This window comes from Mirounga leonina, unplaced genomic scaffold (genome assembly GCF_011800145.1).
Source record: "Mirounga leonina isolate KUSES-001 unplaced genomic scaffold, KU_Mleo_1.0 Mir_173, whole genome shotgun sequence".
NCBI lineage: Eukaryota > Metazoa > Chordata > Mammalia > Carnivora > Phocidae > Mirounga > Mirounga leonina.
The window spans coordinates 42952931-42968003 of NW_023270447.1; the positions used below are offsets into that span (position 1 = coordinate 42952931).

The following is a 15073-nucleotide window of genomic DNA, read 5'->3' on the forward strand; positions in this document are numbered from 1 at the left end:
CATTCTTGACTCATTTATGAGGTCAGTATTGCTCTGATACCCAAACCAGACAAAGACATTACAAATCAAGAAAACCAGAAAGGGGTGCCTCGGTGGCTCAGTCAGTTAAGCAGCTGGCTTTTGGTTTTGGCTCAGGTTGTGATCTTAGGGTCCTGGGATTGAGCCCCTTGCTTAATGGGGAGTCTGCTTGAGGACTTTCTCTCTCTTCCTCTGTCTCTCCCCCTGCTCTTGTGCGTGCACTCTCTCTCCCCCTCAGGAAAAAAAAAAAGGAAACTGGAGACCAATATTCCTCATATACATAGCACAAAAATGCCCAACAATGTACTAGGCAATTGAATTCACAATATATATTATAAAAATAGCATATCACAACCAAGAGGGGTTTATCCTGGAAATGAAAGGCTGGTTCAATATTTGAAAATCAGTGTAATCCATCACATTAATAGTCTAAAGAAGAAAAATAATGAATGACAAAGAAAAAAATATTCAACACTTCAGCATCCATTCTTGATTTTTTAAAAAAATCTCAGTAATCTAGGAATAGAAGGCAACTTTCCCAACTTAATAAAGGGCATCTATAAAAACATCTTCAGCTAACTTCATATTAATGGTGAAGGACTGAATGCTTTCCTTCCTAAGATTGGGAGTGAGGTAGGGAGATCCACCTTCATTATTCTTTTTTTTTTTTTTCTAAGATTTTTTTTATTTATTTAACAGAGACACAGCGAGAGAGGGAACACAAGCAGGGGGAGTGGGAGAGGGAGAAGCCGGCTTCCCGCAGAGCAGGGAGCCGGACGCGGGGCTCGATCCCAGGACCCTGGGACCATGACCTGAGCTGAAGGCAGTAACGACTGAGCCACCCAGGCGCCCCCCACCTTCATTATTCTTATTCAACATCATGATGGAAGTCTTAGCCAGTGTAAGAAGGCAAGAAAAAAGAAAAGGTATATACATTGGAAAGAAAGAAATGAAACTGTCCCTATTTGCAGATGACATGTTTTTCTATGTAGAAAATCCCAAGGGATCTACAAAGAAAAAACTCCTACCACTAATAAATGAGTTTAGCAAGTCTCAGGATACAACAGTAACATGCAAAAATCGATTATGTTTTTTGTATAGTAGCAATTTATAACTGGAAACTGAAATTTAAAAAATAATACCATTTACAATAGCTCATAAAAATAAAATATTTAGATATAAATCTTATAAAGGATGTACAAGGTTTGTAAGCTGAAAACTGTAAGATGCTTTTTGAAGAAATAAAGGAAAACCTAAATAAATGGAGAAATATACCATGTTCATGGATTGGAAGCAACACAATAAACATGTCAATTCCCCAAAATGATCAATACATTTAACACAATATCAATCAAAATCCCAGCAAGAATTTTTGTAGATATAGACAGCTAGTTCTAAAATTCATTTGGAAAGAGAAACTAGAACAGCTAAGATAATTTTGAAAAAGAACAATAAATTGAAGGAATCACATTACCTGATTACAGACTTACTATATATAAAACTACATAATGAAGACAGTGTAGTATTGGTGAAGAGAAAGACACATAGATCAATAAGATAAAATAGAGTCCAGAAATATACCCACACAAATATACAGGTCTATACAATCAGTTGATTTCCAACAAATGTACAAGAGCAATTTAAAGGAGAAAGAATAATCTTTTCAGCAAATGGTGCTGGGACCATTGACATCCATATGAAAAAAAAATGAACCTCAGCCCAAACCTCAAAACTCACACAAAAATTAATTCAAAATAGATCACAAATATGACTGTAGAAAGTAAAATTATAAAACTTATAAAAGAAGATAGAAATTTTTTGTGACATGGGGTTAGGTAACAACTTCTTAGACTTAACACCAAACACATGACCCAATAAAGAAAAAATTGATAAACTGGACTTCATAAAAATTAAAAACTTTGCTCTCCATATGATAGTTAAGAGAATGAAAAGATAAGCTACAGACTCAGAGAAAATATTTGCAATTCACATCTCCAACAAAGGATATACCCAGAATTTATAAAAAAGCTTCAAATCTCAAAAGTAAGAAAACAACCCAATTTAAATGGGCAAAAGACTTGAAGAGATGTCTCACTGAGGAGGCTATATACAGATGGTAAATAAGCATCTGAAAAGTTGCTCAGCATCACTAGCCATTAGGGAAATGCAAACTAAAACCACTATAAGATACCACTGCATTTATTAGAATAGCGAAAATAAAAAATACTGACAATATCAAGTGCTAAGGAGGATGCAGAGAAACTGAAACTCTCATACATTGCTGATGGAAATGCAAAATGGTACAGCCACTCCGGAAACACTTTGGCACTTTGGTAGTTTCTTAAAAAGTCAAACATACACTTACCATATGACCCAGCAACCTCACCTCTGCCTATCTATCCTAGAAAAATGAAAACTTACATTCACACAAAAGAATATGTAATCTGTGCATGAATGTTTATAGCAGCTCAATATTGCCAAAAACTGGAAATGGCCTAGCAAATGAATCAATAAACAAATTGTGGTACATCCATATAAAGAAATACTACTCAGGGGTGCCTGGCTGGCTCAATCAGGAGAGCATGCAACTCTTGATTTCGGGATTGTATGTATCTTGACCAGCTGTTTCTCTAACAAGTCTTGTAATCTGTCTTAACTAGGCTGTGCTCATATTAGGAAGCAGTAGATAATATTTAAGTTTCTTAGATTCCTTAATTTGTCTTTATATTTCTTATTGAGAGAATGATGCCTGTGAAGGCAATTCAGCCAAAGACTCAGAGAACCTCATCTGTAATAAATGTCCAGGCCTTAGCTTTTACAAGGAGAGCCATAAAGAGAGTCTCCACTTCAGTGGTTCTCAAAGTGTGGTTCATGGAACACTGGTAGCCTAAACCTGTTTAGGGGTTCCACAAGGCAAAATTATTTTTTTAAGATTTTATGTATTTATTTGAGAGAGAGAGAGCACAAGCAGGGGGCGCAGAGGGAAGTGAGAAGGAAAAGCAGACTCCCCACTGAGCAGGGAGCTCAAAGTGGAGCTCAATCCCAGGGGGCATTTACCTGAACCCAAGGCAGGTCATGACCTGAACCGAAGGCAGATGCTTAACTGACTGAGCCACCCAGGTGCCCTGGCAAAACTATTTTTTAATGCAAAATGTTTTTTTCCTTTTTACTGATAGTGCAAAAGCAATGGTGGGTAAGGCACCTTAGCATGAATCAAGATAGAGGCAACAGACTGCACTGTAAAGATTGTATTCTTCATTGGCACATACTACTTAGCTTAAAAACAAATGCCAGTTTCACTTTAACTCTCAACCCTTGGCTACATATTGTATTAATACACTGTGTGATGAAGAGAAAGTACATATAAACCACTTCTACTGCATTCCTAAGTACAGTGGGTGTTTCAAGGGAAAGTCCTTATTTGAATTGAAAGTTGAATGAACTACCTTATCATTTATACCACTTTTACTTGAATAAAACAAAACAAGACAAAATAAAACAAAAAAGCCTCACAGGAAAAAAAAGTATTAGTTTTAAAATAGAAGCTCAAGAAGTAGAATAGTTTCTTCTGGATTGGAGAAAGGATTAAAGGCTTCATGAAGGATGAGGCATTTAAAAAAAAATGTTAAAGGTACAGAGTGTTAATACTTGTCACAATTTATCTTCTCTGACAAAGCAGTGCTCTATACATATGTGGCACTCAACAAGTATGTGATTGACCTATTGCGTACGATATTAATAGGCAGAGGCACAATACAGGAAATTCTAGGAAAAGTAAAGACATGAGAAAATGCCTGAAATTTCTTTCTATCCTTTTCAAAATTCCTCTTATCCCTTCAAGTTCATTTAAAGTTCTAGCTCATTCCTGATTCTTCCAGCCCACACTAGTCTTTCCAACTTGTCCAAACTTGTTCTATCAAACTTAGTCTAATACCTTAGTGTAATACTTCTCCAGATTTTAAAGCTCATGCTTCATTTCCTTTAATAGTTATTAAAATGTGCTTTATTTTACATTATTAAATTTTGAAATACATTGTACTGTATGACTAAAAACAAAGCATTACTTAGCTTCAAACTACCCTCTTTCATTCCTTCAATCTTCTGGGAGTCTTATTCCCCTCAAAAATGTTGGGCAAGCCTTCCCCTCCTTTTTTGTTCCCATGCCTTCACCTGTAGTTTATGCTTAATGATCAGTGCTTACTAATTAAAACTTAATATTATTCCTTAATAGGCTAATATGTAACACATTTTCTCAGCTCTTTTTCTGAGGTCAGAGATCATGTCTACTACTTCTCTATTATAACTAATGCAATATGTAATAGAAACTTGCTAATTGGATATCCCTGTGTACCATTTACCAGACTAGTCATCTAAATTTTTACTCCCTTGTAAGAAAACAATTCTTTCAAAAGCTAAATCCAATTTTTTGCAACAGATATTTAGAAAAAGGCACAGAGAAATTTACTTTTTAGCAATGCTGCATACTCATATCTGAAATTGCTAGAAAGCTTATAGTACTGGTATTCTATAACCAGCAGTACTGTATTTACATTAGCCTCATTCAGATGACTGAAATTAAGCTGGCAATGAATTTAAGTTGGTTGATCTTGTGTTAAATTGCAAAGGAAAGAGTAAAATTAAGAATATGTATAAAATGTTGGATATTTATCAATTGTGTCTAAAAGAAATTGAAAAATGTTTTTCTTTATTTTGGGGGAATGGAACCATACCTCTAACCCCTTTATAATATGTAGGTCTTCTTTTTAACATTAATATATATCTTTATTTTATTTTTTTTAAGATTTATTTATTTTTAGAGAGAGAGTACACGTGAACGCAGGGGTGGGTTTGGGGAGGGGCAGAGACAGAGGAAAAAGAATCTCAAGTAGACTCTCCACTAAGCACAGAACCCGATGTAGGCCTCGATCTCACCACCCCAAGATCATGACCTGAGCCAAAATCAAGAGTCAGATGCTTAACTGGCTGAGCCACCCAGTTGCCCCTTAATATATGTCTTTAGAACTGTTAATATTAAAAAAAAAAGAGAGAACCTATTTTTACTTTTTTATAAAGTAGTCTCCATGCCCAAGGTGGGGCCTGAACTCACTACCCTGAGGTCAAGAGTGGCATGCTCTACGGACTGAGCCAGCCAGATGCCCCAAGAATCAATTTTTAAAGTACAAATTGACTTTGGTCAAATATCACAAATATAAGCCACTTGTGAATAAGTGGCATAAGAACTAAGAATCCTATTCTTCATCTTCCTTAGACAAAACTAGCCATAGTTAACAAGTACAGATACTTTTAAGCAGCCAAAATCCTTTACCTCTTAGACTTACAGCAACCATTCCTAGTCCTGCCCCCACAAACTGTCTCTCACATTAATTTCATCTGCTTTCCCTACATCATTTCCACTATTTGCCATCTTTTTCCTCCAATCATTACATAGTTCTTTTTTTTTTTTTTTTGCCCAGAAATCAAGCTAAGCTGAATAGCAAAGATAGGCTTTATACTTCTAGATAAAGCTAGCAGGGCCATCTTAATATGTCCTTATACTTGTAACTTCACGAAGAAGTGAGTCAGTATCTTTTTAAGAGCAGAAGACTTAGTATCTACCTCACAAGTTAGAAATAATTTTTATATATTCTCTAATAGGATGGGTAAATATGCCCGTGTATAGAGAGATCCTTAATATACAATATATTTCACCAAAGCAGTCTTAGAAGTCATAAAGGACTTAACCCAGTGCTGAGAAATATTATCAGTTGGTCTCTCTCTCTCTCTAATGAATATTATGAATAATAAGTAATATGCTCACCCTCTGGTGGCCAAAATCAGAAATATATTTTCATTTTCCTGGATTATATCCAAAATATGATTAGTGTGGTGTATTAAATTTCTGTATCATATTCAACCTATACCAAAAATAGATCTAAAAGGCGGCTTCTGGCTTTATTTATTTATTTTTAAAGATTTTATTTAGTTGACAGAAAGACAGACAGTGGTTCTATGGTATATACTGGAATTATAACTGTCCCTGCTTTCAGCCTTTTACCTTTTCAGGTAAAACTAAACAGTATTTCCTGTACAGTATGATGAGTGCTACAACAAAGAATAAGCATGAGTTTTTAGGGCCACCAAAGTAGTCTTGGTAGGGGCTTAATCGGGAAGGATTCTTAGAAAAAGTGACATATTCACTGAGACCTGAAGGAAAAAGAGGGAGTAGAGAGACAATTATTATTCTATAGAAAAAACATGGCATCCGAAGGGCCTGAGGTAGGAGACAACGTGGAAACTGGGGGAAGCCACAGAAGTGTGGGTGAAAAGAAGTGTCAGAGGTGGGAAGAAAATCTGAAGAATATCAGAGAGAAGACTTTAAAATTACAGGGCACCTGTGTGGCTCAGTAGGTTAAGCATCTGACTCTTGATTTAGGGACAGGGCATGATCTCAGGTTGCTATCAGTGATACAGCTGGGACCAAGATGGGACTCATAGCCACATTTTGATCAAAGGTATTGAGAAGTAGCAGAATATGCCACCCCAAAATGTGCCACTTTAACATGTGGATTGTTTTGAGTTGAAGGCACTTAAGACCCAACTGACTTGGGAAAAGCTTATTACCTCTCCCTGAACTGCCAGAAAGAATTTAGATAGCCTGTACCAGGAAGAGAGCTATTACTAGAGATAATTTTTTATATCAGAAAGACTTACCTGCATGGCATGGCAAACATTTGTTTACCAAACAGTCACTCTTCTCATCTTCCTGTGAATTGTCTTCTTCCCCTTTAAAGCCCCAGACTCCTATCCTCTCTCCTCTGCTCAGGATGGTATATAAGCCTCAACTGGTTGACTACCTGTGAGTCTCATGTATTTGTCGGGCTCCCATATGTACATAATGAAATTTCTTTTTCTCCTGTTAATGTCTTATGTCTATTTGATTATTAGACCAGCCAATGAATCTAGAAAGTGAGGCCAGATACTTGGTTCCTGGACCTATTTTGAAAGCAGAGGCAGAACTATGGTTGTATTAGTTGCATTATTAACTTAGCTTCACATTCTACCTTATGCCCTACTTATGTTTTATGCATCTCTTAACTTCATACACAATAAATCACTAACTTTGCCTTTTTTGCCCCTATTCCCTGTTTACCCACTGACTGTAGAAACCTAATGGGGACCAGATGGTAACATCTGTCTTGAAATTATCTGATGTATCTGATCATACCAGGTTCCAAATGGCACCTCATTGTCTGGAAGAATGCATATCTCCAGATTCTTTTAAGGCCTCTCACTTCATGGTTCAAGAAACTCTTCACCCTCCTCTCATGTATTAACCTCCTTCATATATATAAACTGTCCCTAGGCTCAAAAGGGTAAGGCAGCTTTGGGAATGATCTCCTGCCTTCTTCTTCGGCTGCTCTTCTGATAATAAAGCTCCCTTTGCTTAAAAACTGGGGTCTCAGACATTGGCTTACTGTGTATCAGGTGCTTGGACAAGTTTAAGTTCAGTAACAAAAGAAAGAAGGGAAAATTTTTTCCCAGCAACAACTTGAATGCCTTTAGCTAACTACTTCTTTGAGTAGTCTAGGGATACAACATCCTTTTGCCTGAGGAAAGCTGAAATTCCATACAGGTACCACAAGATACTATGCATGCTCTAGTCCAGCAAAATGTCTATTGCCACTAACATGGACTGAAACACATGCATTATAGTGTACTTTCCCATCTCCTGGATGGCTAAGGCTCCAAGTTCTGTGAGTTAATGCCATTATATTACATTCTGTCCTGTCTCATCTTATAGATCACTTTTGGCAAGAAAGGGCAGAGGATACCAGAGCAGACTGCATAGTTGAAGAAACTGCATATACATTTTCTTTAGAGCACCAGTATTATATTTGCATGGCCTTTGACATCTAAGAAGATTGTGAGATTATGGTTCAGGTTAGAGATCCTCTCATCAGGGAAATCATTCCTGAATCTGTGATTTGCTGCAGATTAAGTTTTCTCATTTGTTCAAATATCAAATCACTCATCAACCACTACCATCAGTTGTCATGTCTACTGTGCTATGGTGCATTAAGACAAGAATCCCCTCAGAAGTAAATTCAACATCCAACTCCAGACCCATTGCTCCAATCGTACCTGCCTGCCAAATGGCTGCCAGTATGGACGATGGTGTAACAGCTTCCAGGGCTTGAATACCTACAGGCCCAGAAGGGGTTGGAGGAGGAAGCATCAGCCAAAGCTGAAGAGGTGCAGCAGGAGGTAGAGGCTGCTGGTGGAAAGGTAGGTTTTGAAGGGGCTATACATCATCAGCAGCAGTAGCCACAGCAAAGAGAAGGGGCCCAGGAGGCCCCCTGGTCCTCCCACAGCCACATGCCTGTGACCACAGTGGCATGGATGGGAGTCTGTGACCTGTCACGCTCCTGGGACAGAACAGTGAGAAGACAGGGTGAGAGCCCAAGACACTAGCTGCAGCTGGCCTATTTTCATTTTCTTTGAGTTTATTTTTTATGAGTAAGATTAAACCAAAAGTATACAGGATTTTGTAGAATTCATCGAATACTAGTTTTTAAAAGCTTACCTGTAATTTATTTTGATTTACTATTGGTAAATGAAATATGCCCAGATTTCCCATTAAATTAATAAGAAAGCCACACATTAAAAACATTATTATATTATTTCTATTTTATATTTATATTTTAATAATAAAGTATATAACATGGGTATAAAATATAAACACATATAAATTGATTATTGTTTATGTACATCAGTTAAATTGATTAGCATTTAGTTTATCAACAAATAACAGACTAAACCTGAAAGAATTCTTAGTTTGACAGGCTCAAGTAGAAAACAATATTTAAGATATAAGGGAATACACACAATAATATATCCATTCTTGTCGTTCATTCAGAGGCATTACATGTTGACAAACCTGCATATAAAAATAGAAAACTTTTATTTTCCTTTCATATATTTTATTTCTGGCTAATTTTTAAACAGGATAACATTTCTAGACCCTATGCAAAAAATATCCCTGTGCAGATAAAATTCTATACCATTTGTCCTTAGTGGGCATCTACAATCTATGATCTGATGTCTAACAGAATAATCTGGCATAAATTCTACTCAAATATAGTAGCTGATATTTGGTGTATATAAATGTGGGGTAGGAGTAGTAGAAAAGGGAGTAGTGGAAAGGGGAGTAAATACCCTTTTTTCGCTAAACCTAGAGAATGTTCTAAAATCCTCACTGGGATTCTGTAGAATCTCTCCTCTTTATTCAGTTCTAGAATGTTTTAGGATTTCATGGACAGAATGAAGAAAAGAATAGGAGGCTTTTTCCTTTTTCCATTCACTAGACCAGTTTCAGGGTCCCTGCCTTTGAGCCCCAGGCTAAATAGAAACCCACAGTTCTGCTAACACTAGAAACTACAGCTGTTCCTGGCTCTTGACTTAGATGGTTGTTATCTAAAACTTAGAGGCATTTTCTCTTTCAGGTTACATTGGAAAACCTTAATAATGTAGATAAAAATATTTTGGATTAGCAAAATTCCCATTTACTATAAACACTACTTTGTCTTTCTATATGATGTTGCAAAGTGCTTTCATATACATCATTTTATTTTTATCTTTACATTAACCTTATGAACTACCTAACACTAGTAATAGTATATTAATTTTACATAAGAGACAGGAACAGAGTGGCTAAGTGAATCTCTCATAATCACTCAACCAAATAGTGAGAATTGGACTAGAACCAAAATCTCCTAATATAGGATGATAATAATATGAATATCATACTTAGAATAATTTTCTACTTTATTTCATATTTCTACTTATTCATACTGTTATTAGTAAAATGCTTTTTCAAACTGATAAAACAACAAGCTTTAATTAGAAAACAATACATTACCATTGTAGATTTTGGTGCCACTTCTACTGCAAATATGTTCAGTCCTCTGTTGTTTATGCAGTTTTTACTTAGCTCATTGTTGATGTGAATAATCACTTTATTATCTGACTATAAAAAAAATTTCATAAGTTGCTAGTCCTTTCTTTAATAAATACAAATAAAATGATTATTACAAAACATTTTATAAGTCTTGTGATAGAGGTATTCACAGGGTCTGCAGAAACATAGAAGATATTATAGAAACACAGAAACATTAGCTCAGACTGGGTTAGCAAGGAAGACCTTATGGAAGAACCAATACTTGAGATAATAGATCACAGATAATAGATAGCCTCTAAAATGGATAGGAAGCAAGAGAAAGCAGAATGAAGCTGGTGAATGAAAGAAATGTAGGCGCCAAAGTATTCCCCTGCTAAGAAAGCTACAAGCACTCCCTAATGACTACAAATTGGGCAGTATAACATTAGACTGCCTGGATTCATTTCTCAGGTCTACTACTCAGCATGTGACCTTCTGCAAGTTATTTAGCATCCCCATGCTTCAATTTCTTTGTGTGTAAAATGCGGTTAGTACTTACCTCATTGGGTTGTTGTGAGAAGTAAATGTGTTAATAAATGTAAAGTGCCTGACAAATGGGAAACTCTAAAATATTATTATTACATCATTTTGGTGCAGAGCAGTTTAATTTTCCTTGAGGGAAAGGAAAGAGATGGAGGGTTGAGAAATGATAGCTAACTACAGAACAGAGAAACTGTGGTAAGTTAGTGACTCCCATCCACCCTTTTAGTTCTAATAAGACATAGAGGGCAGAAGGGAAGGCATGCTGGATCTTAGGAATCACCCTCCAAAGCTTTATGATCCACTTGAAGACTGGAATCTCCTAGCTGGGAACTCTGTTTTTATCAAGTCCAAGTCCTCTACCTCATTTTCAAGATAATATATATAATCTGGACCCATACCACCTATGTTATTTATCTTTGTAGTACTCCTCCAAATAAAGTTCTCTGTTTCTGCATTGAGGATATTCCCACTATTTCCTCTATTCTTCACATTAACCCTCTTACATGTTACTGTTTCTCTGCTTCTAACGGCTATCTCTGCATATCTTTTTTTTTTTTAAGATTTTATTATTTATTTGACAGAGAGAGACACAGCGAGAGAGGGAACACAAGCAGGGGGAGTGGGAGAGGGAGAAGCAGGCTTCCTGCCGAGCAGGGAACCTGACGTGGGGCTCGATCCCAGGACCATAGGATCATGACCTGAGCCGAAGTCAGACGCTTAACGACTGAGCCACTCAGGCGCCCATGTCTCTGCATATCCAATCCTAGTTTGTCTCCAATCCCATACCACAGTCCCCTTCCCCTCATTCCCAAGTCCTTCCCCAACTTCTATTGTCCAAACTAACATCAACCACAAGAGATGCAAATAACAGTAAAACTAATGCACAAATCAACAGTACTATATAATTTAACATTTAATTATTCTCTGATCTCTTTTGAGAGTATTAATTCTGTCTTCCCAACTAGTCTATAAACTCCTTGAAAGCAGAGACCATATTACACTGATAGTGGCCTCTACTGTGACTAGGAGAGTTAGTTACATAGTATATACTCACATTGACTCAATACTCAGCCAAACCTTAGCACTTTAAGAAATTCATGGTAAGCATAAAAATAATGTAAGTCTCACCCAGGAACTAAAAGAAATAAGCCAACAGTCCTAAAAATCCAACCATCCTGAGTAAGATTTTTTTGAAAATTTATGTTTCTAGAAAGCTGGGTATCTCTAAGCATTTATGTATGTATTCTCTTGGCCTGCAATATCAGTAGTAGCAGGGATGGTAGCTAAAGTTAGCAATAAGTGGCTTGATAAAAATAGGTCCTGGGCAGTGGAATATATTAGATAAAATGATGACAGTCTACAGAATTTCTAATATTTCAAAGTGTGGAAAAAGTTGGGCTAAATTTTTTCTTTACTTTATTTATATTTCTTTAAAACCCAATGTCTGTTATTTGAAATAGTTATGTATGTGTGAAGATTTTTAATAACAAACTAAATAAGATACTTTGTACCCAAATTATGCTCTATCTTCAGAGATCCCCAAATATTTAATTTTCGTAATACAATTATCTCAAACTTTTAAAAAATGCATAAAAATTATCATGCTCAGTTTGAATTAGAAACCTAAGAAAGAATTGCCCATTATAAATATTAATATAATGTGATATTAATTACTGTGCAAGAATAGAGTAAGAAAGAAGATGGAACATATTAGTAAACAATGCAGTTATGAGGAGAACCACCTCATAAATAATACCTTGTTTTCAATAACTGATGTTATCCAGGTGTCACGCTTATACGTATGTACAATTATATTTTCATAGCCATCCATTACCCTGGCATCGCCTTTGTTAAGGACAGATTTACAAATGGCCTTCTCAAGTTGCCCACTGCATGCCTCCATATGGACAGCTTTAATTCTTGGCTTGCATTTGTCTGCATAGATATTGATGATAAATGGGCATGCCTGACAAGAAAGAAAAAGTGAACCTTGTTTTAGCTTTCTGATAGAATTAAAAATAAATTATTTGTTATTAATATGTTTATCATATGATTTAAGAAGATATACTCTACCTTCTAGCTTGTCCTCATATACCTTTAGAAAGATTTTAGTACTATGAATTCGATAATAAAAAAGCATAAAATTATGATTTTTTGTTAGCATATTAACTGACAATGTTCACAGAAAAGGAAAGAAAACTATAATCTCAAGCAAATCAGTAATCCTGCTATCAGCCCCCCACCACTCCAGCAACCCTCAGTTTGTTTCCTGAGATTAAGAATTCCTCATATCAGGGAGATCATATGATACATGTCTTTCTCTGACTGACTTATTTTGCTTAGCATAATAACCCCTAGTTCCATCCACATCATTGCAAATGGCAAGATTTCGGGGGTTTTTTGATGGCTGCATAATATACCACTGTATATATATATATGACATCTTCTTTATCCATTCATCTGTTGATGGACATCTTGGCTCTTTCCATAGTTTGGCTATTGTGGACATTGCTGCTATAAACATTGGGATGCAGGTGCTCCTTCGGATCACTACATTTGTGTCTTTGGGGTAAATACCCAGTAGTGCAATTGCTGGGTCGTATGGCAGCTCTATTTTCAACTTTTTGAGGAACCTCCATACTGTTTTCCAGAGTGGTTGCACCAGCTTGCATTCCCACCAACAGTGTAGGAGGGTTCCCCTTTCTCCGCATCCTTGCCAACATCTGTCATTTCCTGACTTGTTAATTTTAGCCATTCTGACTGGTGTGAGGTGGTATCTCATTGAGGTTTTGATTTGGATTTCCCTGATGCTGAGTGATGTTGAGCACTTTTTCATGTGTCTGTTGGCCATTTGGATGTCTTCTTTGGAAAAATGTCTGTTCATGTCTTCTGCCCATGTCTTGATTGGATTATTTGTTCTTTGGGTGTTGAGTTTGATAAGTTCTTTATAGATTTTGGATACTAGCCCTTTATCTGATATGTCATTCCCCCTGCACTATTCTTTTCTAGTTTGGTCTCTGGCTTGTTTCTTTCAAAATGTTTTTTAAATGACTTTATTTATTTTCCATTTAATTAATCATTCTCCTTCGTGGAATGTAAATTCCATAAGGGAAGGAATTCTGACTATTCTATTCACCACTGATCCTCAGTGCCTCTTTATTACAGACTTACCACATGGTAGGCATCCAATAAATATCTATTAAATAAATAGTGAATTTATACATATTGATGGTCATCTTTTTAGTTGGGGGACAAAAGATAAAAGTCTGAAGTTAGTAGAACAAAAGCAGAAATTTTTATTTTTAAAGAAGTTTTTAAAGATTCTAACCTTTGGAAATAATAAAGTCATTTTTATAAGAGAGACAGTAGAGTGAAACATCATTGGACTAGAAAACAGAAGATCTAGGTTTGTAACTGGATTTTGCCATTTGCTAGCTACGTGACCTGGGGAAGTCACTTAACTTTTATGAAGTTTAGTTTCTTCATTGAAAAAGTAGGAATAAATAGTATATATTCTGCCAAGGGTTGTTGGAAATACCTAATAGGTAATATGTGTGAAAATATTTTACAATGTAGAATTCTAAAAAAAAGAAAAGATTATTTATGATAGTTATAAGACTATATAAATATATAAATCCTTTGTCTTTATATTTATTTTATTTTATTTTAATTCCAGTATGTTAACATACAGTGTTTTATCAGTTTCAGGTGTACAATACAGTGAGTCAACAATTCCATACATCACCCAGTGCTCATCACAAGTGCCCTCCTTAATCCCCATCACCTATTTTCACCAATCCCTCCCACCTACCTCCCCCTACATGAATCCTTTAAATCAAATGTTACCACATATATACATCCCTATCACTAATGGAAATTACCCAACATTTTTATACCAACTAGCTGATTATGAATTGTTATTTTCTCCTTCTTGTATTACTGTTTGCTGGTGTAATCCAACAACTCTATAACCCTTACTGAATGAGGACAATGTTTTCACTGTTATTCTGTAAATCAAAAGTATCCATGCCAAGAACAGAATTTTTGGATGCCCCAGTACCAAATCTTGACTTAATGTTGTTTGTAGATGAGTCTTACATTAGAGAAAGAAAGAAACAAAAAACAATACCAGGCTTGACATACAATAAGTTGCCTCGTCTCTTGGAAAATCTGTTTCCTTACCATGAAATACATTCAAATGACTAAATTGTGGCTCTCTCTCAGACATAGGAGAGTAAAATATATAAACTAATAGCTAGTATGCTTTTAGAATAACTGACTTTTTAAAAATGCTATAGAAAAAAGGGGGATTTTTTCCCCCTCTGATCAAGTACCCTTTAAAAATGAAGAAGGGGGAAAAAAAAACAAAAATAAAATAAAAATGAACAAGGGGCGTCTGACTGGCTCAGTCAGTAGAGCATGCAACTCTTGATCTCAGGGTTATGAGGTCAAGTCCCACATTGGGTGTAAAGCTTACTTTAAAAAAAAAAAAAGAACAACAAATACATTATTTGATACCTAAAATAATGGCCATAAAGGAAGAGACTCAAAGTAAAAGAAGTTCCATTGAAGCTA

The 15073-nt window shown here is 35.9% G+C and overlaps 1 protein-coding gene and 1 pseudogene across 4 annotated transcripts in view; both read right to left on the reverse strand.

The window, feature by feature from the left end:
* Positions 1-6791: 6791 nt before the first annotated feature.
* On the reverse strand, positions 6792-8396 carry LOC118020212 (annotated as a pseudogene).
* A 300-nt stretch (positions 8397-8696) lies between these two features.
* EFCAB7 (EF-hand calcium binding domain 7) overlaps positions 8697-15073 on the reverse strand; it is a 44017-nt gene continuing 37640 nt past the window's right edge. For 3 of the 4 annotated variants that reach the window (XM_035018372.1, XM_035018371.1, XM_035018373.1), the window contains 3 exons: positions 12255-12464; positions 9938-10045; positions 8716-8956 (listed from right to left, as the gene is read on the reverse strand). In XM_035018372.1, coding sequence (XP_034874263.1) covers positions 8882-8956; positions 9938-10045; positions 12255-12464 — 393 coding nt within the window. In that variant the 3' untranslated portion in view covers positions 8716-8881. Of the gene's footprint in view, positions 8957-9937; positions 10046-12254; positions 12465-15073 lie in introns of all 4 variants that reach the window. The other variant, XM_035018370.1, reaches the window with a different exon arrangement.